Raw genomic sequence first — 18,432 nt, 5'->3', positions numbered from 1 at the left:
TCCTGGCCTAAGGATCGGCCTGCCTGGCCCCCTGGCCCCCTGGCCAGCCTGTGGGGCTGTTTCCGACAGCCCCCATTTCCTGCCGGGCCTCGAGTTAAACTTTCATGCCCACGGTGGTCCCGGTCCCTGCCGGTGTAACCGGAGGATGCAGGCAGAGGCCCCCGGCCAGGTGCGCAGGCTGGCGGCGGAGAAATGAGATCCACCCCACCCCCTGGTTATCGCCCCATCTCGAAGGTGCAGAAAGGCCCGCAGGAGGGGGAAGGGACGCGGGGAAGGGATACGAAATCGGGAAACTCGGGGCTGATGAGAAAGAAACGAGCCACCCATGAAGGCGGCTATCTGTCCCTTCCTCCTCTCGCCCGCATGCCCTGTGTCTTCCCTCCCCAAGTCCACGGGGCACACATCCTCCAGTGAAAATGCAGCTCCCACGGGCCGGCCAGAACCAGTGTTCTCACAGGAGCCGGGGGCCAAACGGGAGAATCTCAAATGGCACGGGAAACTCCCCAGACCCACCTGCTCCACTCGAACCCAGTTCTGGGTGCCAGGGGAGACATACCCAGAGCTAAGTGAGTGGTTTTCCCAGGAGCCTCTGCGAAACTCCTGCTAAGTAACCACAGAAGAGTCTGCAGTATCTGCTCCCACTTAGCTTTCGCTCACATAAAACACGGCCTGGAGCCCAGAGGCCCCGGCAACTGCGGTCCAAGGAGCTCCAGCGACAGCCCGTGTGGGTGGGCGCCCTGCTACAGCCTTGCCCGGGGAGGAGTCGCTGTGTCTCCCCAGGGGCAGCTGACTCTTGGTTACCTGGTTCTTCCGGGGCGAGTGGCACGCTGACCTCCGGCTCTGGAATGACTTCTGGGGGTGGTGGGGGTGGGGCCGGGGGAGCTTTGACAGGGGTCGTCGACTCTGGGGTCTCAAATGCTTCTTCAGAGTCAGAACTCCTAATGGAGAGAGAGGGGGAGACACACAAGGTTAGACGGGGGCCAGGGCTGAGTTTGTTCCCGGGGCCGCTGAGCCCCGCGCGACCTCCTGACCCGCCAGCGGAACCAGGCTCGCTGCCCAATTAAACTGTAGCAGGGCAGGGGCACGGAAAATCGTTCTGAAGCGTGATTCCCAAGGGTGGATCTCATTAGCATCAGCTTGGTGCCCGAATGATACATTCTTTAAACTCAGCTCTACTCGAAGTAAGTATTTCTGGCCTGAGTGGCAGATCCCAACACAGTGGGAGCTTCTGCTTCCGATCAACTCCGACACAGGTCATCTGGCGTCTGGTCACACTGATACGGGGGAGTTGCAAAGAGCGCTTTCTGATGCCACGGCTCCGACACCCTGCGGGACCCCATCCACGAATCTCAGCGGGGTTCAGCCTCGCCCCGCCCCGCCTGCTCTCCCACGCTTGTCATCACTCGTTACTACAGATTTATTCGCTCTAATCAAGTTAATTATCTTTCTCCTCTACTGAGCTGAAAAGGTCACGAGGGCAGTCAGGGGAATCCCAGCTTCCCCGAGCCTAAACCAGGAGGCAGTGAAAAAACATCTGTTGAATGAATGAGTGAATGAGTGAATGAATGAATGCCTACAGCCAGTCTGCTGGAGGATGTGCCGGCCCAAGACACAGAGCACAGCCTGCTGACCCCAACAGTGTGAAAATGGCCTTCGCTGGTCTGCAGGGAAGTCTGCTCTCAGGGAGGATTCTCCACTCAGAAAAAATGGACCAAGATTCCACCCAGAGGACACCCCACCCGATAACAAGGGGAGGAGGCCACTCACCACACTAAAGCTTTATCCCGGGCTCCAGACGACCCCGAGCAAACAGCCCTTCTCTACCCACCCTCTTTCTGCTGGGGACTCAATTTTAAGCCAGAAAGATGGAGGTCCCCCAAATCAGAGCCAGGCACGTGTCATCTGGCTGGAGGGCGGCCCCTCGGTCTCCGGAGAGGCTCAGCAGTGCCCAGTCCTGGCCCCACCTCGCTCTGAGCAGGCGAGAGTGCAAGAAGCATCTCCTGGGCTGATCTGCATCCCTCAGGATCTTTTACATAGACCCGAATGCCATTCATTCATTTGCACCAAGGCAGGTAATTATCGAGAGGGTAGATACTTAGGATTGCTGCCGGCACGAGTGACCCGATGGGCAATTCTGGGTGAAGTTGCATAATCGGAGTGACCCGTCAGTGAATATGGAGCATCAAATACTCAGGCTGCCCAGCTCCCACAAAGGTCAAAGGACAGTGACCTCAGCAGAGGTCAGCAACTCCTAAAGCCCGTCTGCTGGCCTGCACAGAGACCAGGAACCAACCAATCCCTGCGTGGTCAGCCGGGACTGAAAAAGGGAGCCATTTGGAGAGTTCGCCTTCAGAAAATCGATGTCGATGCTGCTTTTACAACTCGTTTGTCAGTGACTTGCTTTGTCGGTGCCAAAGACCCCCACCCCACCCCTCCAAGGTCCCCGGCTCCTCCAGCCAGCCACAGATCCCTCCTGGGACCCCAAAAGATGAACAAAAACATCAGAGCTGTTTTTGATGGGATCCCAAGAGCTGGAGCCTGCAAACTATCAAATTTCATGAGTAAAGGCTTAATTCGTGCAAAACCAGCAGGGGCCATACGGACTCACAGACAGACATTAACATTAAAGGGCTCAGCTTTCGTCCAGGGGGAGACTTTAAATTCACGCTTGGACAACAACAGATTCGAGTACCCGAAGTTTTGCCGAGTCTGTTTACCAGCAAGAGAAACACAAGGACGTTACGAAACTGAGCATCAAAGAGGAATGAGAGTTTGGATCTGCCTGGTGGGCCCTGGGCGTCGCCCTGACCCCCGGCACGGCAAGCATCAGGGACAATGCCAACAAAAACACACGGAGCTAATCTCCCTCCTTTTTTAAAAAAAAAGTTTTTATCTATTTATTTTAGAGAGAGGGGAAGAGAGATAGAACCACTGATGTGAGAGAGAGACATCAATTGGTTGGTTACCTGGCTCGCCCTCCAGGCATGCGCCCTGACCAGGAATTGAACTGGCGACCTTTCGGTTTGCAGGACAACACCCAACCCACTGAACCACACAGGTCCGGGCTAACTTGCCTCTTTGCAGGGCTTCCTTGCAGGACCAACACACTGGAGTCCCCACCGCTGGTCACCGCCGTCCACATCCACCGAGCCCACTCCACTGGGGGCCACATCCTCCAGGAGGTAAAAGCCATCTCTGCTGAATTACTGCCTCTGTCCCCCAGACTCCCCCTCCTAGTTCCCTTGCTGGGATCTCTGGGACCTAAACCTCTTCAAGACGTCACCAGAAAGTCAGCTGCACGGATGCCTTGAGCTCTTCCAGCGTCCAGCAGAGATCCAGAGAAAGAGAGGCACTCCTGCGGCTTCTGCATCCCTGGGCCCTGGGGAAGTGTGGCTCTGGAGCACAAAGGGCCCCAGCTCTTTCCCAGCAGCACCAGCAAGCGACAGGGAGGGCCGGATGCTCTTGGGTTCAAGCTGCTGAATTCCAATGAGGCCTCCCTGCTGCAGCTGCCCGGCCCGCACACCTGCTCTGCAGGGACCACCACGCAGCTCCGCCCTGCACGGGAGGCAGCGTGTGGGGAGGCGGAGGGTGCTTCCAGCCGCTCTGTGGCTCCTGGCCCGTTTACTATGAACTACTCATTCTGCATGGGAACGGCACGGGCTACCATGGACGCCCGGAATGGCATTCGCTTCCGACGCAGCCCCGGTTGTTTCCCGATTTCCACGCCCTCTCCCAGGAGCGGAGGGCAAGTTAATTAGAGGAGGCGGATAGCAGCTTTTTAAATTAGCTCTTTCTTTCCCCTCGTCGCTTTCCCAGTGGGCGCCACAAACACTTCCAAGAGCAGGGGTTTCTGCGGTCCACCCACAAAGAGCCTGTGCGTAAAAACAAAGCAGCGTTTTACAGCGCCGCCGCACAGAAGCGGTTCCCCACGGCCGTGAGGTTTTCTCCCACGACAAAAAAGCTGAAGTACAGGAAAGGATTCTGTGAAGGCTCCGAGCACGTTCCAAGTGGAAGAAAAGGAAATTCATTTAATTTGCGATGAAGATGTATCAGAAAGAAAAACGTGCCACTTCGGTATGCTAAAACGTCTCTATAAATTACAGGAAAATGTATTTACCAAGGTATGCACACGCTAAGTTCTCTGTATAAGTAAATATGCAAATAAAATAACGTGTGTGTGTGTGTGTGTGTGTGTATAAATACAGCATAAAGAGGCTGCTCTTAATGGCCAGTGGTGAAATACAGCGACTTCAATGGCCAGCATGAAAAGCATTGGAACAGCTATCGTGTGTAAACCTTCTGTTTTGTATCAGGCACTGGAGTGGGCCCACTTACACAGGTCTCTGGGGAGCGGGCCCACCTCACAGAGGACACGGCCGAGGCCTGGGGAGACCCGTTGCTCTGCCCGAGGCCATCTGGTCGGTAGGCAGGGCTCAGACCCAACCCGGTCTGCCCCTAACACCCGTGCCCACTTCCCGACGTCCGTGGCTTCCAAATGCTTTTAGCAATGGGGCTCTTTTCCCGAAGACTCTCTCTCTGTTCACCCCACACGCTCGCTTCACAGCTCGTCCCTGCCAGAAAGCCCATCGCCGAGAACAGCTCAGCGGCTCTGATGAACCTGCAGACTCAGCACGGAGGGCGGCAGCGTTATCCCTGTCGATGCCCCTCCAGGGTAGCGGGAAAAGTCCTGACCCAAACCCCTGAGGAGCGCAAACAGTGCCCGAGTTTCAGCGGCGCGGCCTCTGACCGTGGGCTGTGGCTCTTTAACGGGCGGACGGGGCAGGAGGGCCACCTCACCGAGCAAAGCCGACCAGCAGCACAGGTGGGGCAGCGTGCGGGTGGTGCCCCCACCGCGCAGCCGGCTGCACAGACGCGGGGAGATGGCGAAGTGTGACGCCAGCCAGCCAGCACAGAGGCTGCGCAGCCCCCGCGGCCCGGGCTCCCCAGGTGTGTGCTGGTCGAGTTTTACATATTTTTTCCACCATTTGCCTGGATTTCAGAGACTCTCTATGGGGCTCTGAAACCCCAGTGAGCACAGTCTGAAAACCTCTGCCCCACGCGACGAGGAACGCGGGCCCTGCGTTAGATGACACGCTGGGCCCAGACCGGGCACTTCATGCAAACTGTCCCTGGAACCCACGGGCCTGCTAGCCTGTATTTGTGCTCTGGTTCGTGTTTTACTTCTATGAACTACAACAACAAAACAGTGCAAGGTCAGCACCCACACACAGATACATTATCGTATAATTAGTATACTACATAAAATAGAAAAGTTGGCATAATGCAGTACAGTGTAATATTAGAATGTCATTAAATATATTAGTGCAATATGGTAAAGTTAGGGTAATATAATATACATACACACCGACACACATATGTATGTGTGGATGTGCATATGTAAGTAAAACATGGCTGTCTTTTAATAAAGAGATCCTATAAACATAGTTTGCCAGCATATCATTAAATGGTTACATCTGCTCAAGTTTTACGGGCGATAATTCAAGGGCTTAAGAGTAAGAAATTTCAGAAACCATAGATTCTTCCACCTTTGAAGCAGGAAGAAAATTTAAAGACCAACTTTCTATTCCAATGCATTCCTCCAACCTTTTCACACAGGTGAGAAAAACAGAGGCCAGAGGGTGGAAGTGACTTCCCAAGGTCACGGCCCACGCAGGGGCACAGGACCGGGCTCGCCTTCCTTAAACACTGCCTCCAAGTAGGAGCCTGAGTTCTAAACACAATGCCCCTCACTTGCCCTGGAAATCCCAAGGCACCTATACTTAAATGTTACCTGATTATCAAGAAATATCTGTTCTTGCCCTGGCCGGTGTGGCTCAGCTGGGTGCCATTCCGCAAAGCAAAAGGTCACTGGTTTGACTCCCAGTCGGGGCACATGCTTGGGTGGCAGGTTCGGTCCCCGGTCAGGGTGCGTGTGAGAGGCAACCGGTCAATGTTTCTCTCACATGTTAATGTTTCTCTTCCTCCCTTCCCCCCCCCTCTAAAAATAAGTAAATAAAATCTTAAAAAAGAAGAAATATCTGTTCTTAAGCAGTGAGAAAGGAGTGGGGTTATTTCCATGAACATATCTATTTCCAGATCTGTTCCTCAGAATGGCAGTCGGCAGCTTCCAACGCAACAGCATCTGGGGATGGAGGTTCTCGAGACCACCCACGAAGACTGAAGACACAGTTCGGACCCTCTGGAGGTGGGGGGCTGCCCCTGACGTCAGCCCCACCCTGGGACTTCCTGGAGGAGGGTACCACCCAAGCAAGAGAAGCAGGTGAGCTACCCAATCAGAACGGAGGCCCTTCTTCTGCCTCCCTCCCCTTGGGGACACATCCCTGGGAAGGCGCCGGTGCTGACCCGAAGCAGTGCTGACCCGGAGCCCTGCGCCAGGCGAGAGACCATCTGTCTGCTGTCCCGAAGAGATGGGGAGGCCTTCCACAAAGGACACGGAGCTCTCGGTGGACCGCACTGTCTCATCCACCCCTTCGGCCCACGTGCGTGAGTGAGGGCTGGGTGCATTTGTGAGAGGGGATGTTTTTGAAACTGCTGTGTGCTAAATTACACTCATCAAAATATTCCGCCTCGGGCAGCCCTGTCAATAAAAGCCGTCCCTGCTCTCTCTCTCTCACTCTCTCTCACACATACACACACGCACACACACACCCCTCCTACCTAAAACAAAAACCGACCAGACAGGTAATTTTTCCAGGCTGACTGCAAAGGGCCTGCCCCTTGCCCATCCTGCATCTAGAAAAGGAATTTTCTCTGCAGTATCTAAGGCTCCTTGGTGTCTGGGTGAAGCGAGGGCGTGGTTTCAACACAACCAAAGACAAAGATGCCTCCTGGACTGGCAGGTGACAGGGAGCCCGCGGCCAGGTGCTGCCTCCCATACGCACAAAGCCAGCTCCGGCGAGCGGGGCTGCCTGAGTTTTCCGGGCCGGCACTCTGGGGACGATCCAGGCAGAGGGTGTCACAGGATCACAAGACTCCTCATGTCTGTCAGGTGGACAAGGCAGGCCCCGTTTTCAGATTCAAGTCTTTGTCACACGGCGGCTGCGCTGACACGTCAGCGGGGCACGCTGGCCACGCTGGGCGAGGCTGCACCCCCACTGAGGGGGGGGCATGGTGAAGGCGAAAGAGCACACAGACGGAGGGGACCACAGACCAGGGGACGGCCAGCTGTCCACGGAGCAGAACCACACGACACAGGAACTGACTCTGGGTAAGGACAGCAAACGTGGAATTAATTGGAAGGCGCGGGTGGCTGAGGAATCAGATTTAAAGAGACAGAGGAACATCTAACGGCGTCAGTCACCTTGAGTCCGTATGATAGGACATGTAGGGAAGACAGAAGTACCCCAAAAGCCAATCAGGAGGTGGGATGGAAGGTAGGCAATCAATCCACAAACAAGTATCTAGCACAGAGTTCCTCCCAGCAACGTCACTCCCTGCAACTGTATGGCCTCAGGTGAGTCACCTGAGTTCCCAGGCCCTCCACTGTTTCTCTGACACGCAGGGATGACGTTTAAACATGGGTGCGTGTTTACCTTGGTACGGGGAGGACGCAGGCTCGAACAGGACAGAGCCCAGCCCTGCTCAGCCCGTTCTCCCAAATCTCAGCTTGGTCCAGGGCCCAAGGAACGGAAGGAAGCTGGGATCTGATCAGCCGAGCTTGCCCAGGGCGACGGGGCACAAGGGGAGAAGCTGACAAGGAGTCTGGAGGCAGCTGGGACACGCCCTGTCCCTCTGCAGAGCCCAGGGCAGACACGCCTGCGGGGGCTGCTCGCCCCAGGGTCTCCCCGTAGGGTGCAGCGGCACCACCCTCCAGGTGACCCCTAGCCAGCGGGAAGCATCCATCCTGCATCTGAAGCTCACCTTCCACAATCATCAAGCATCCTTCCGATGTCAAGGTGGCTTCCCCGCTAGGTGCCTGGGTACCAGGCGAGGGGTGCCCCAGGCAGGAACTGTGAAGCCCACAGCTGCTCACCTCAGCTGACATTTTACACCAAGCACCTCAGAGCTTCCTCATCCATCCATCCGCCCATCGGACCCCCACAACAGGTGACGCACCTGGATGTCGTTCCGTGCCAATTTCAGCAGAGCCTGCCATGTGCTGGGCACCTGGGCAGCTGAGTCAGACAGATCAGCTGCCCACGCTCAAGAAGCCCGTGTCCTCCTGGGCCCTGAGCACGAGAACCCAGAGCCCAGTGGCTCAGCAACTGGCCCAGGGCTCAGAGCCGCGCAGGGGCAGCGGCCAAGGTGAGAGACCACATGTCCTCTGTCCCTGGTGGTAACCCAAGTGCCTTTCTTTGCGTCCTAGAGGTCGACAGGCTGGACTCCTCACTTCCAATCAGTCTCTAGTGTGTCTGGGTTTCCCAGAGCGTCCTCACCTCCAGAGAAAGGACCACAGGGAGTTTCCGCCTGTGCATCTGGGACCACCCCACGGGCGGGCACCAGGCGGGCAGCCAGGCCAGCTCAGGTCTCCTGCTCTGCCCCCTCCCCTCCCCCTTTCTTCCGGCCATACTGTGTCCCCTTCCCTCATTTAACCCAGTGGATGTCTCAGTGTCGGCCACGCCATCCCAACCACGACAGCCTGAGGTTCTCGGAACCTGAGGGAGTGACGAGGGGAGGAAGTGGGCCACCCAGACCCCGGGCTCGCCACAGGCCCTCTGCAGAGGCATCAGCTCGGCCCATAAACCCTGTTGCCGTCAGTGACCCCGAGCAACGGGCAGCACCATCCGAGGGTCACGGGAGGCTGAACACGGCTGCACCTCAAGCAGACGCTTCCAGAGGCCACAGGACTCGGCTGGGCGGGGAGCAGGGCCGCTCCGGCCACTCTGGCCTGGCTCCCGAGATCTTTAATGCGTCCTCACCAGGGCGTCCATCTGTCTGTCTCTGTGTCTGTCTCTGAATGTGCCCTCAGCCTCTCCTCATCTGGGTATTTGCCTTGCTCTCCTCTCCGCGTGTGCACATGTACATATGTGTGCCATGTGCTTGTGTGCCCATGTGCATGTGTGTGCCCGTGTGCGTATGTGCCCACATGTGTGTCCTCCGCCTCCCGCTCTAGTCCACACGAGAAAGGCACATCTGCAGGCTGCCCAGAGGCTCCAAATCCTGCTCCATCCATAATTAAAGCTCGTGCGTTTTGACGTCATAATTCATCACTTATAATTTTGCCTTTAAATTGGTCTTTTGAAGCCTTGCAAATTATTATTAATAACAGCAATCAGGAAAGGATGGGAAGGCTCTCGCTGCGTCGGACACCAGTATCGCTGGGATATATTCATCATTTCTCGATGTTTCTCAAGTATCGATGGACCACTGAGGCACACTGAGGAGCCCCCGTTGTCACAGACACACACACACCCCTCACACGCGCATGTCCACCAGCGTGCCGGAACTCAGCACTGGGAGCATCTTGTGAGACCATCATTGCAGCATCTCGCCCCACCCCGCTGAGAACGCCGACCTTGAGCGAGGCCTCGGGAGACCCTGAAGCTCTGCCTGACAGAGAAAGAATGTGCTTCTGAGCGGGTTGATTTCTGTTGTATTTCCCTTCCCTGAAAACTGGTCATTCTCGCCCTGGCTGGCATAGCTCAGTGGATTGAGCACAGGCTGCGAACCAAAGCATCGCAGGTTCAATTCCCAGCCAGGGCACATGCTTGGGTTGCAGGCTATGACCCCCAGCAACCACACATTGATATTTCTCTCTCTCTCTCTCTCTCTCCCTCCCTTCCCTCTCTAAAAATGGATAAATAAAATCTTAAAAAAAAAACAAAAAAACTGGTCATTCTCGGGGCCCTGCCCAGGGGCCCTGCCGCACCAATACCTCCGACAGCCGCTCCCGCTAACCAAAGACGAGTTCTCCTGAACGTTCTCCCAGCCCTGCTGACGCAGCCCTCAGCAGGTCCCCGCTGGGACGCTGCACGTGGAAATAACACGCGCAACCCTGGACTTGGCTGGGGCGGCCAGAAGAATACTTTAGTAAAAAGTCCGAAATTTAGGAAGTTTTCAAAGCTCACTTCCTACCACCGTCCTTGGACAGTGCTTTTGCACAATGGAGAAGGCGGTCCTGAAGCTTCTGGTCCTTTCCCTCCGATCTCTTCCCAGGAGAAGAGGGGAGCGCGGCTTGCAACCAGCGTCTGGATGGTGGGGGCGAGAGTGCCGCTCCCCACCACCTTGCCAACGCGCTCATCTCCCAGGCGTGGCCCGCCCCGGGCACCTTCACACCGTTCTCGCACACACAGCGCAGCTCGGCCTTCGACCCACTTACTGAACAGTCGGAACCGGTGAGGTCTGAATCAAAGCACCGTCAAGTATCACATCAGAGTGATACGGCTCTGCTGATCTCGCAGAAGCAAACGGCACACGCGAACATGGAAACAAGCACAGACAGGTCTGGTTCCCAAACTCACGCTGGGCCTCCCGGGGAGAGGGGCCTCATTGGGTGGGGCTCCTAGCTTCCCCGGGCCTGACTTCCCCCATCTGTGCCTCGGGGACTGGAGGCGGCGGCACCGCCACCGCCACAGCGGGGGGTGCTCTGAGAACTAAGTCGATGCCTCTAAAGTAGCCTGCACAGCGCCTAGCATTTCCATGGCATTTTCACCGTCTCCAGTCCTCAAAGTGTTAAGACCCTATGACCAGGATGGTTGTGCCCTTCCCATTAACGTCGTCAGAGACACAGCAGAGTGTGGCCATGTTTGCTTTAAAGCCCCCTGTGGCCCGGGGACAGCTGTACCAGCGATGCAGGACTTGACATACCGGTGAGAAAGGAACATGATCTCCTTCTCCCCACACACCCGACACCCCCTGCGCACACACACTCACGCTGCCACCACGGCTGCGGGCGAGGCATTGTAAAATCAAACAACACACTTCACTCGCTTATTCACTGAATTAATTCACAGCCACTCGGAGACACGCTGTCATCAGCATAGCAGGAGTGCTGACAGGCCGGGTCCGCCCGCCTGTCCACCTGGAGTTTCTCTCTCGCGCGCCCGAGAAGAAAGGTCTCTCAGGGGCACGAGGGCAGCCAGGCATTGCACGGCCGGGGAGAGAAGGTTCCAGGCAGAGAGAAGCACAGATGAAGGGCCCTGGCGTGGGGAGGAGCTTGCTGAGTGCAAGCCAGGCGCATAGGCCCCGAGGGAGAGCGAGTGGACAAGGGGGACAACGTCCGGAGGAGGAGCTGGGGTGTCATCCCATGGGGGGGGGGCACTCAGCCTGATTTGTGTTGCTAAGGCTCAGTGCGGCCCCCGAGAACAGTCGCAGGGATGGGAGTGGGCAGAGGTGGTGCGTCCCCCATCAGTGAGGACGTATCCAGGTCCAGGAGAAAGGACGCAGAGCCTCGGACTAGGACAGCAGCCGGCACGAAGGCGGGGGTGGGCCGGAGCGGAGACACCTGCGGGAGGCTGAGGGGACAGGCGAGGGCAGGGAACGAGCTGGGGGTCCCGGTGTGCTTTCACCGAGGTGCGCCCCAAACACGCACCTCTTTCCTCTTGCGCTATAACTGACACGAGGGAGAAAATAGTTTTTCTTGACGCCAAGAGGCTGAACCATCTCACACCAGGGGGTTGGGTAATAGCACGAATATTGGAGCCCTCATGGGTGGCTCAGGCACGACGAGGCTGATGGATAACCTCGGTTTCAGTCACGCGTAACAAAACCCCGCGTCCCGCAGGCAAACCGCCTTGAGTTAAGTAAGGCATTTGTGACGATAACCCAGCCGAGTCCCAACAGACTATCAGAGCTTACTTCTTGCCAACAAACTACCCAATTGCATGATAAAAAGAACAGAATAAAGTATAAACCGGACAACAGTCACCCGGCTATTGCTATTTGTCAAGCCCTCTGACTTACAAACACCCCCCAGCCTTCTCCCTTGCTCTGGGGGCGAGGTGGAAAGGGCCGGCCTCGCGCATTATTTCTCCGATCTCTCGCATCAGACGCTCAGCGTGTCCCGTGTATCGCAAGGCTCCTGCTATTTAAAAGTTGTGCTTCTGGCTTCAGCTGGGATCTTAATGTACATCGAATGGAATAATTAGGGGCTTATCTCTTCTTGATTTGTTGCAGGCCGTGTTACCGGATCGAACATTAGAAATACGAGAAGGAAAGAATCAAGGATTTCACCTAAGTTTTGGCTTATCCCCCTGAGTGAAGGGCGGCGGGATTGGTGCACACTCATGCCTTAGCCTGAGTGGAGAATCCAAGGGCCCAAAATTAAACTGGGAAAGTTCTGACTCTTGACCATTTCCACATCGCCCTTGCTTTTTCTAAAGCTATGAGGCCACACAATGTCCAGGAAACAAATCCATTTTTTCTGTCCGCACATACAACGAGATATTAAATAAAACGACACAGTATTCTCCCTGTAGGACGAGAGGTGGGCGCTGGGCACATGTCACTCTGTCCCCTGCGGGGCTGCCCCGCCCAATCCAGACGGCTCCCCCTGGTGGGCAGCCCCTCATGCACCAAACCGTCACCCGTGTGGGGCAAAGGAGACGGAGCTCTTTACTAACCAGGCGGGGCGTAAGGGAAAACTTCAGGAAAGCCAAAGTTCCAAACAGCGCTAAAGCTAGAAGCCACGCTCTCAATTTGAAAGAGGGTCCAATGGACAGAGCCAGGCCGCCCAGTCTCTGAGGCTGCAAATCTGGAAATCCAGAACGAGAGAAATTCAATTATGGGACCCAAAGCGAGACAAAAAGAAGCAGAGAACAAAGGTGGGCTTTTTCTCCTTCTTTGTCCCTGAGCGCGGCTCAAATCTGATCACAAGGCTCCCTTTTTAACTCCATCAAAGCACCACCCCACCCCCACCACCCCGCCACTGTTTAAACTGCTTAACGGGGGCCTTTCAGGATTTCGCCCCAGTCGCTCCTTTCTAGGGCCAGCCCCCACGCCCACTCCCTGTGCGCCCAGTACTCAGGCCGAACCGCACCCCCTCCCGGCCCCTTCCAGCCCCTCTGCACTTGCTCTTGCTCCTCCCTCCACCTGGCGTGCCATCCTGCCCAGCAGATACCTACTTGTCTTTCTAGGGTCAGCAGAAGTGTCGCTTCCTCCATGCAGTCCCCCCCTCCCCCCGTCCTGCTCTCTCCATTGCTTCACCCCCACAGGAGGCTGAGGTCTCATCCCAGTGCTGACCACACCCATGTGAACAGCATGGGTGCCTGGCCCCCAATTTTCCATGGGCAGCTGTCACTCTGCCACTTTGGCCTAGTCTATGGGACAACTCGACTGTGCCAAGTTCATCTAATATTCATTACGAATAAAAGATTACATCGGGGAATGGGGGAGATGTTTCCCAGGACCCCTGAGATTCGGGCAACTCTGGCTCCAGGAAAGCCTGCACCCAATCATGCCCGCACCTCCGGTTCCCTTCCACACGCCGTGCGTGCCAGGCTCTTACACCCTGAGTTTTAGGGGAGGGGGTCACATCGAGAGAGGTGGGAAAAAGACTGAACCCAAGAAATTCCTGGTATCGGATGGTGGAACCGTCTGAGCACGGACGGGAAATGTGCCATGTACGCCCCGGAGGGCGGGCCCCGGGAACGGAAACTGCGCTACGGAAGGAGCCCCATGTGAACAGGCCAGTTTCTGAGGCTTCGCACCTTCTGTTCCACCTCGCAGGCACTACGGGGTTTTCTTGACGGACACAGCTGAGGTGAGTGGTACTAACGTGTCCTTTTGCTGATGTATTAGCACTTCAGGGTCTTCTTCACCAGCGTAATCTGGGAATTATGCTACATTTAAAAAAAAAACACAAAACCACAAACACCGGGCATTTCTTCTCCAGAGTCCCCCCAACACCAGCAACGCAGTCTCTTACACGCAGACTCCTCCTGCGGCAGCGAGGGGGTGGGGTGCGCCCCCCCACATCACGGATGTCATAACGGAGGCTGGGGAGCTGGTGGTTCTGAGTGCAGGGTGAGTGGCAGCGCCTCGTGCCCAGAAACCCAGGGCAGGTTTGCACTGAGCCAGCGCCGTGGTCCATGAGTGTTTTTTACAGTGTATTCGTCACCTCTGCACCACCTCTCACAGTGGAGAAGGGCTGGTTACTGCTGACTAGCACATGCTCTCACCTCTTCATCTCAGGGGCGGCCGGGCCAGGGCATCAGACACCCCCCACCCAGTCTCAATGCCGCCTGCCTCGCTGGTCCGCATAAAACACTAACGGATCTGCTTCACCAGTCGGAAAGACCATGAGGGCTTCCGGTCAGGAGGAAGCACCCAAGCCCGGTCCACGGAGCCCACGGGCAGGACCCCGGAGCAGGGACCCACTCGCACAGGGAGGGCAGACGTGAGGGAGAAATGCAGGGGGCCGAGAGCTCTGCCGGCCGCAGCCCCCGCTCAGCCCCCGACCCCTGTCCTGACTCCAGGGCAGGCGCCTGGTGGCCACAGGGCACAGGCTCAATCCCACGGGGCCTTGAAGTGTGGAGGCAGCCCCAGGACCGGGCAGGTGTGGTAGGAGCTCTGCCTGGGGGGAGACATGTGTCCACCGAGCTGGCTCACACCCTCCTCCCGCCTCTGTTACTAGAACAGCCGGACACGAGGGATGTCGAGAACAAATGTGTTTCTCCTTCGGAAGTCCTGCTTCCCTCTCTCGTCACTGACAGCGCCTGGAGGCACCCCCTCCGCCAGGTGACCCCTCTCCCTTCTTACCTGGAGCTCTGCCCCATGGACCCCCCTCTGTCCAGGGTCCAGAACCATCAGCCACAAGGCTCCCGGGCAAACACTGCCAGAAGCTTCCAGCCGTGCATAATGCCTCCTGCTCCTTGCCGTGCCTGTGTCTCGGGTTGGCCAGCTCTGCCCCTTGGTACCTACAGATGCTACAGGTGCCCAAACACCTAAGGGTTGTGCAGAAGCAGGCTTCCCCCCACAGCACCCCAGCTGGGGCAGATGACACAGGCAGGGTCACTGAAAGGCAGTTCACGGCCAACCAAGGAGCAGGGCCCAGAGCACTGGCTCTCCTCCTGGTCCCCCCACCTCCCCAGCTCGGCTCCAGGTCCGTGCAGATGCCCCAGGGGCTGCACGTGGGACTCCCCCGGCGGCCAGCCGCCCACCAGAGGTGGCAGGAGGTCAGCGAGGGGCAGCCCCAGGAAGCCTGGGCACACGTCACCTGTCTCAGATCAGAGAAGGTGGTTCTATTAGAGCCACAAACTCTGGTGCTTTAGGTTTTTCAGGGTTTTCTTCCCCTAGCTTTCTTTTAAAGGGAGGGCCCCCTTTTTCTAAAGCCACCCTGACCATTACCCCTGGAAAAAAACCCTGTTACTCATAGGAAACAGATTCCCTCTTTTCTTTAAGTCAGTTTGAATCATCCCCCCGCCCACCCCTCATTGGAGACATAAGGTGCCTGTCGGGCCACAGACAAGGCCCTTGAGAGACGAGACAACTCAGGCTACAGTGACACAGGGTTAGTGTTAGGGACACTCGTGATCCCGCCCCTACAGCCCCTTCCCACCCCCACCACCCCACACAGCAGCTGCCTCCCTTGCGGCGACTCTGCCTCTCCCTTCTCCCCCAAGAGCAGAGCCCCTTGGAGACAGATGCCGAGTGGCGGCCCTCGCCCCCCAGCAGCCCTGCCCGCCAGGAACAGGGTCATGCTTCCCCTCCCCGAGCATGAAAGAAAACCGACACGAGTCACTGGATCCTCCTTTGGACGAGGAGGGGCTGGGAGACTCCACGCGTGACCTGCGTGTGTGCAGATGGTTTCCCCAGAGCAGAGCCAGCCTCCCCTGCCTTCTTCCCGGAGCGAACATGCTCTCAGACCACCCCGGCGGCGTCCCTTTAATGTCGAACAATGCACAATCGGCAGCTCCGCCACGGCAAGGCCTCTGCAGCCCCTCTGGAGCCAGGCTGCTTCGGAAGTTCCCCGGGGACCCTGGTCTGATCCCCATTAAGGCTGCAGGAAGCAGCCGCCCCCCTGGGGTGGGGAAGCCACAGACAGGGTGGGGACTGTCACCGTGAGGTCCTCCCCCAGGGAGCAGCCCCGGGTCTTGAACACTCAAGGCAAGGCCCGAACCCAAGACCTGCTACCGGTCATTTTTATCCTCAAATGAACTGTCCACTACGGGTCCTCGGGGGAGAGAGAACTGGCAGCCTAAGCTATTTCACTGCCGGGGGGAGGGCGCTTTGATTTTAGCCTACCAAAGGATACAGTCCATCTAAAAATACATTTCCCAGCAAACTGGAAGTTAAAGCGAAGGGATGAGACGACTGCCTGACTCACTCTGAATAATGACCGGCTGGACAGGCCTGAGTGAGACTTGGCAGTTGGCGTGCTTGCGGGACGGAGAACGACTTTCTGTCGAGAGAAAGCCCCCTGCGCTGTCCAAGGCCCTGACGTGTCCAGCCGGGCAGTTCTCAGGCTCTGAAACCCCAGACACCCCGGCGGCGTCCCTGATGCTGGGATGCTGCTGGCAACGCGGCCCAGCAGGGGGCCTGAGCTGTCAGCCCTGTAAGGACACAGAACTACTACCATCTTCCTGCAGCGCCCGGAGCCCAGGGCTGGAGCCCGGGGCGGGGCTGCTGCTGCTTCCTTTTAAGGAGACAGTGAGGAGGAAGGGAGAGCAGCGGAGCTGGAAAACTAGCTCTTCTCCGGCAGGTAGGGCACCTGCAGGGAGGACCGCTCCCCCGCAGCACAGCCACCTGTCTGGGCACCCCCCCCAACCCCGAGCAGGAGCAAAGGTAATTCACTGCTCACGTCCTTCCCAGCCCCCTCATTAGCGCCTGCAGCACTTGCAGGTGCCTCCGCCACCCAGTGAAGGGGGGCAGCTTCGAGGGGCGGGAGGAGATGCAGGCAGGGCGAGAGACCCGCCGAGAGAGGGACAGAGGACGGCGCTCTGGGGAGTGGCGTGGAGCTGGGCGCAGAGCTTTGGGAGAAAGCAGACGGCCAAGAAGAGCCAAGCATCCAGGAGAGAGGAGGCATGGGGGGGGCAGGGGGAGGGGAGGGCTGTGTGGCATGTGAGAGGGGACAGGCCCCCACTGCAGCAGCCTACAATGCATCCTCTCTTGGGAGGTGCACAAGAGCACAGGCAGGGTCACACTCCTTTAACCAGGGACACCAGCAGGATCCCGGGACGCCACACGGTGACAATAGGCAGGCCCTCGTGGCAGTGGGCAAGGTCCTCGCGCCAGGCCCACAGAAACTTAACGCCGGGGGTCCCGCCGAGCCTCTCCCTGCCCCTCCAAGACCCCTGCTGCGGGGCCCCTTGGTGCGGCCCAGCGTGCAGCAGGGGCCCGTGACTCTTTCTGCTAGTCAGACACTCATCTACCTGTTCCCGCGTTCCTTCATTCCACACGTTATTTCCTGAGACCCCACCAGGCACCGGGCACTGGGCTCGGTGCTGGGACGCAAGCACGAGCAAGCAGAACGTGCTCACGCGGCTGACGTCCTGACGAGAGCAGTCACAAGAGACCCAGCCAAGACCCACCACGGGGGGTGAGCGTCATGAAGAACTGAGACGAGACCGTGCGGAGCCGCAGCGTCCAACACGACCACCACTTGCCACGTGTGGCGACTTGACTAAAACTCAGTGGAATCCAACATTCGGTTTCTTGGGTGCACTGCTGGTCTGTTTCTTGGGTGCACTGTTGGTCGGTTTCTTGGGTGCACTGCTGGTCAGTTTCTTGGGTGCACATTTCAGGTGCTCCACAGGCACGCGTGGTAGTGGGCTACCATGTCTACCACGCGGACGGCACGGACTAGAGAACCTCACAGCCTCACAGACGCGTCTACGGGACAGCACTGGAGAAGGGGCCGGCCCGGGCAGCTTGCTCTCTGCCAGCGGACGGCAGGTGCAAAGGCTCCGAGGCAGGTGGGCGTCGCCTGTTCAAAGAACTGACAGGTGACCGGTGTGGCCGGAGAACAGCAGGCAAGCGGCGGGGGATGGGGGCCAGACCTGCAGGCCTGGAGGACCCCCACAACGGGGGGTTGGATTTTAGACTAAATAGCAATGGAAGCAGAATCAGGGAAGGAGCGTGATTTTTAGGAAGACAGACGGGGAGGGGAAGGAAGAATACTTGACCAGCAGGCTCCTGACCGGAGCGGCTGGGTGGATGAGGTGCCGCGTGCCGAGGTGGGGACTGACCTAGTTTGCACGCGTGTTTGTGTTATTTCGTTTGGAGGGGAGGGAGGTCGTCAGGTCTATTTGGGACTTGCGCAGCCTGAGCTCCCCTAGAAACCCCAGAAGAGGAAGTGAGCAGCTGCGTGAGTGCAGTGCTCAGAGGAAGGGGACGGGACGGGACGGGCAGGGTATTCTGTGTGGTACGTTACAGCATTAAATCCACGCGCACAGATGAGACGCTTGGAGAAAGAGAGCAGAGAAACAAAGGAGGTGGCCTCAGCCAGACGCCGGAGGACCGCGAATGGATAAGCAGGCCCGAGGTCGTGAGGGCCGGGGGCACGGGTCCTCATCAGCCAGCCGTGCGACCGGG

The 18,432-nt window shown here is 57.6% G+C and overlaps 1 protein-coding gene across 14 annotated transcripts in view; it reads right to left on the bottom strand.

The window, feature by feature from the left end:
* The window catches only part of TACC2 (transforming acidic coiled-coil containing protein 2), a 179,022-nt gene that overhangs the window by 45,168 nt on the left and 115,422 nt on the right, over positions 1-18,432 (bottom strand). For all 14 annotated transcript variants that reach the window (XM_045854245.1, XM_045854249.1, XM_045854247.1 and 11 more), the window contains one exon: positions 802-938. In XM_045854245.1, coding sequence (XP_045710201.1) covers positions 802-938 — 137 coding nt within the window. The remainder of the gene's footprint in view (positions 1-801; positions 939-18,432) is intronic.

Source organism: Phyllostomus hastatus, unplaced genomic scaffold (genome assembly GCF_019186645.2).
Source record: "Phyllostomus hastatus isolate PE091 unplaced genomic scaffold, TTU_PhHast_1.1 phas_scaffold_1066, whole genome shotgun sequence".
In the NCBI taxonomy this organism is placed as follows: Eukaryota; Metazoa; Chordata; class Mammalia; order Chiroptera; family Phyllostomidae; genus Phyllostomus; species Phyllostomus hastatus.
Note: the sequence above shows the minus strand (reverse complement) of the source record. Positions and strands in the feature narration are given on the sequence as shown.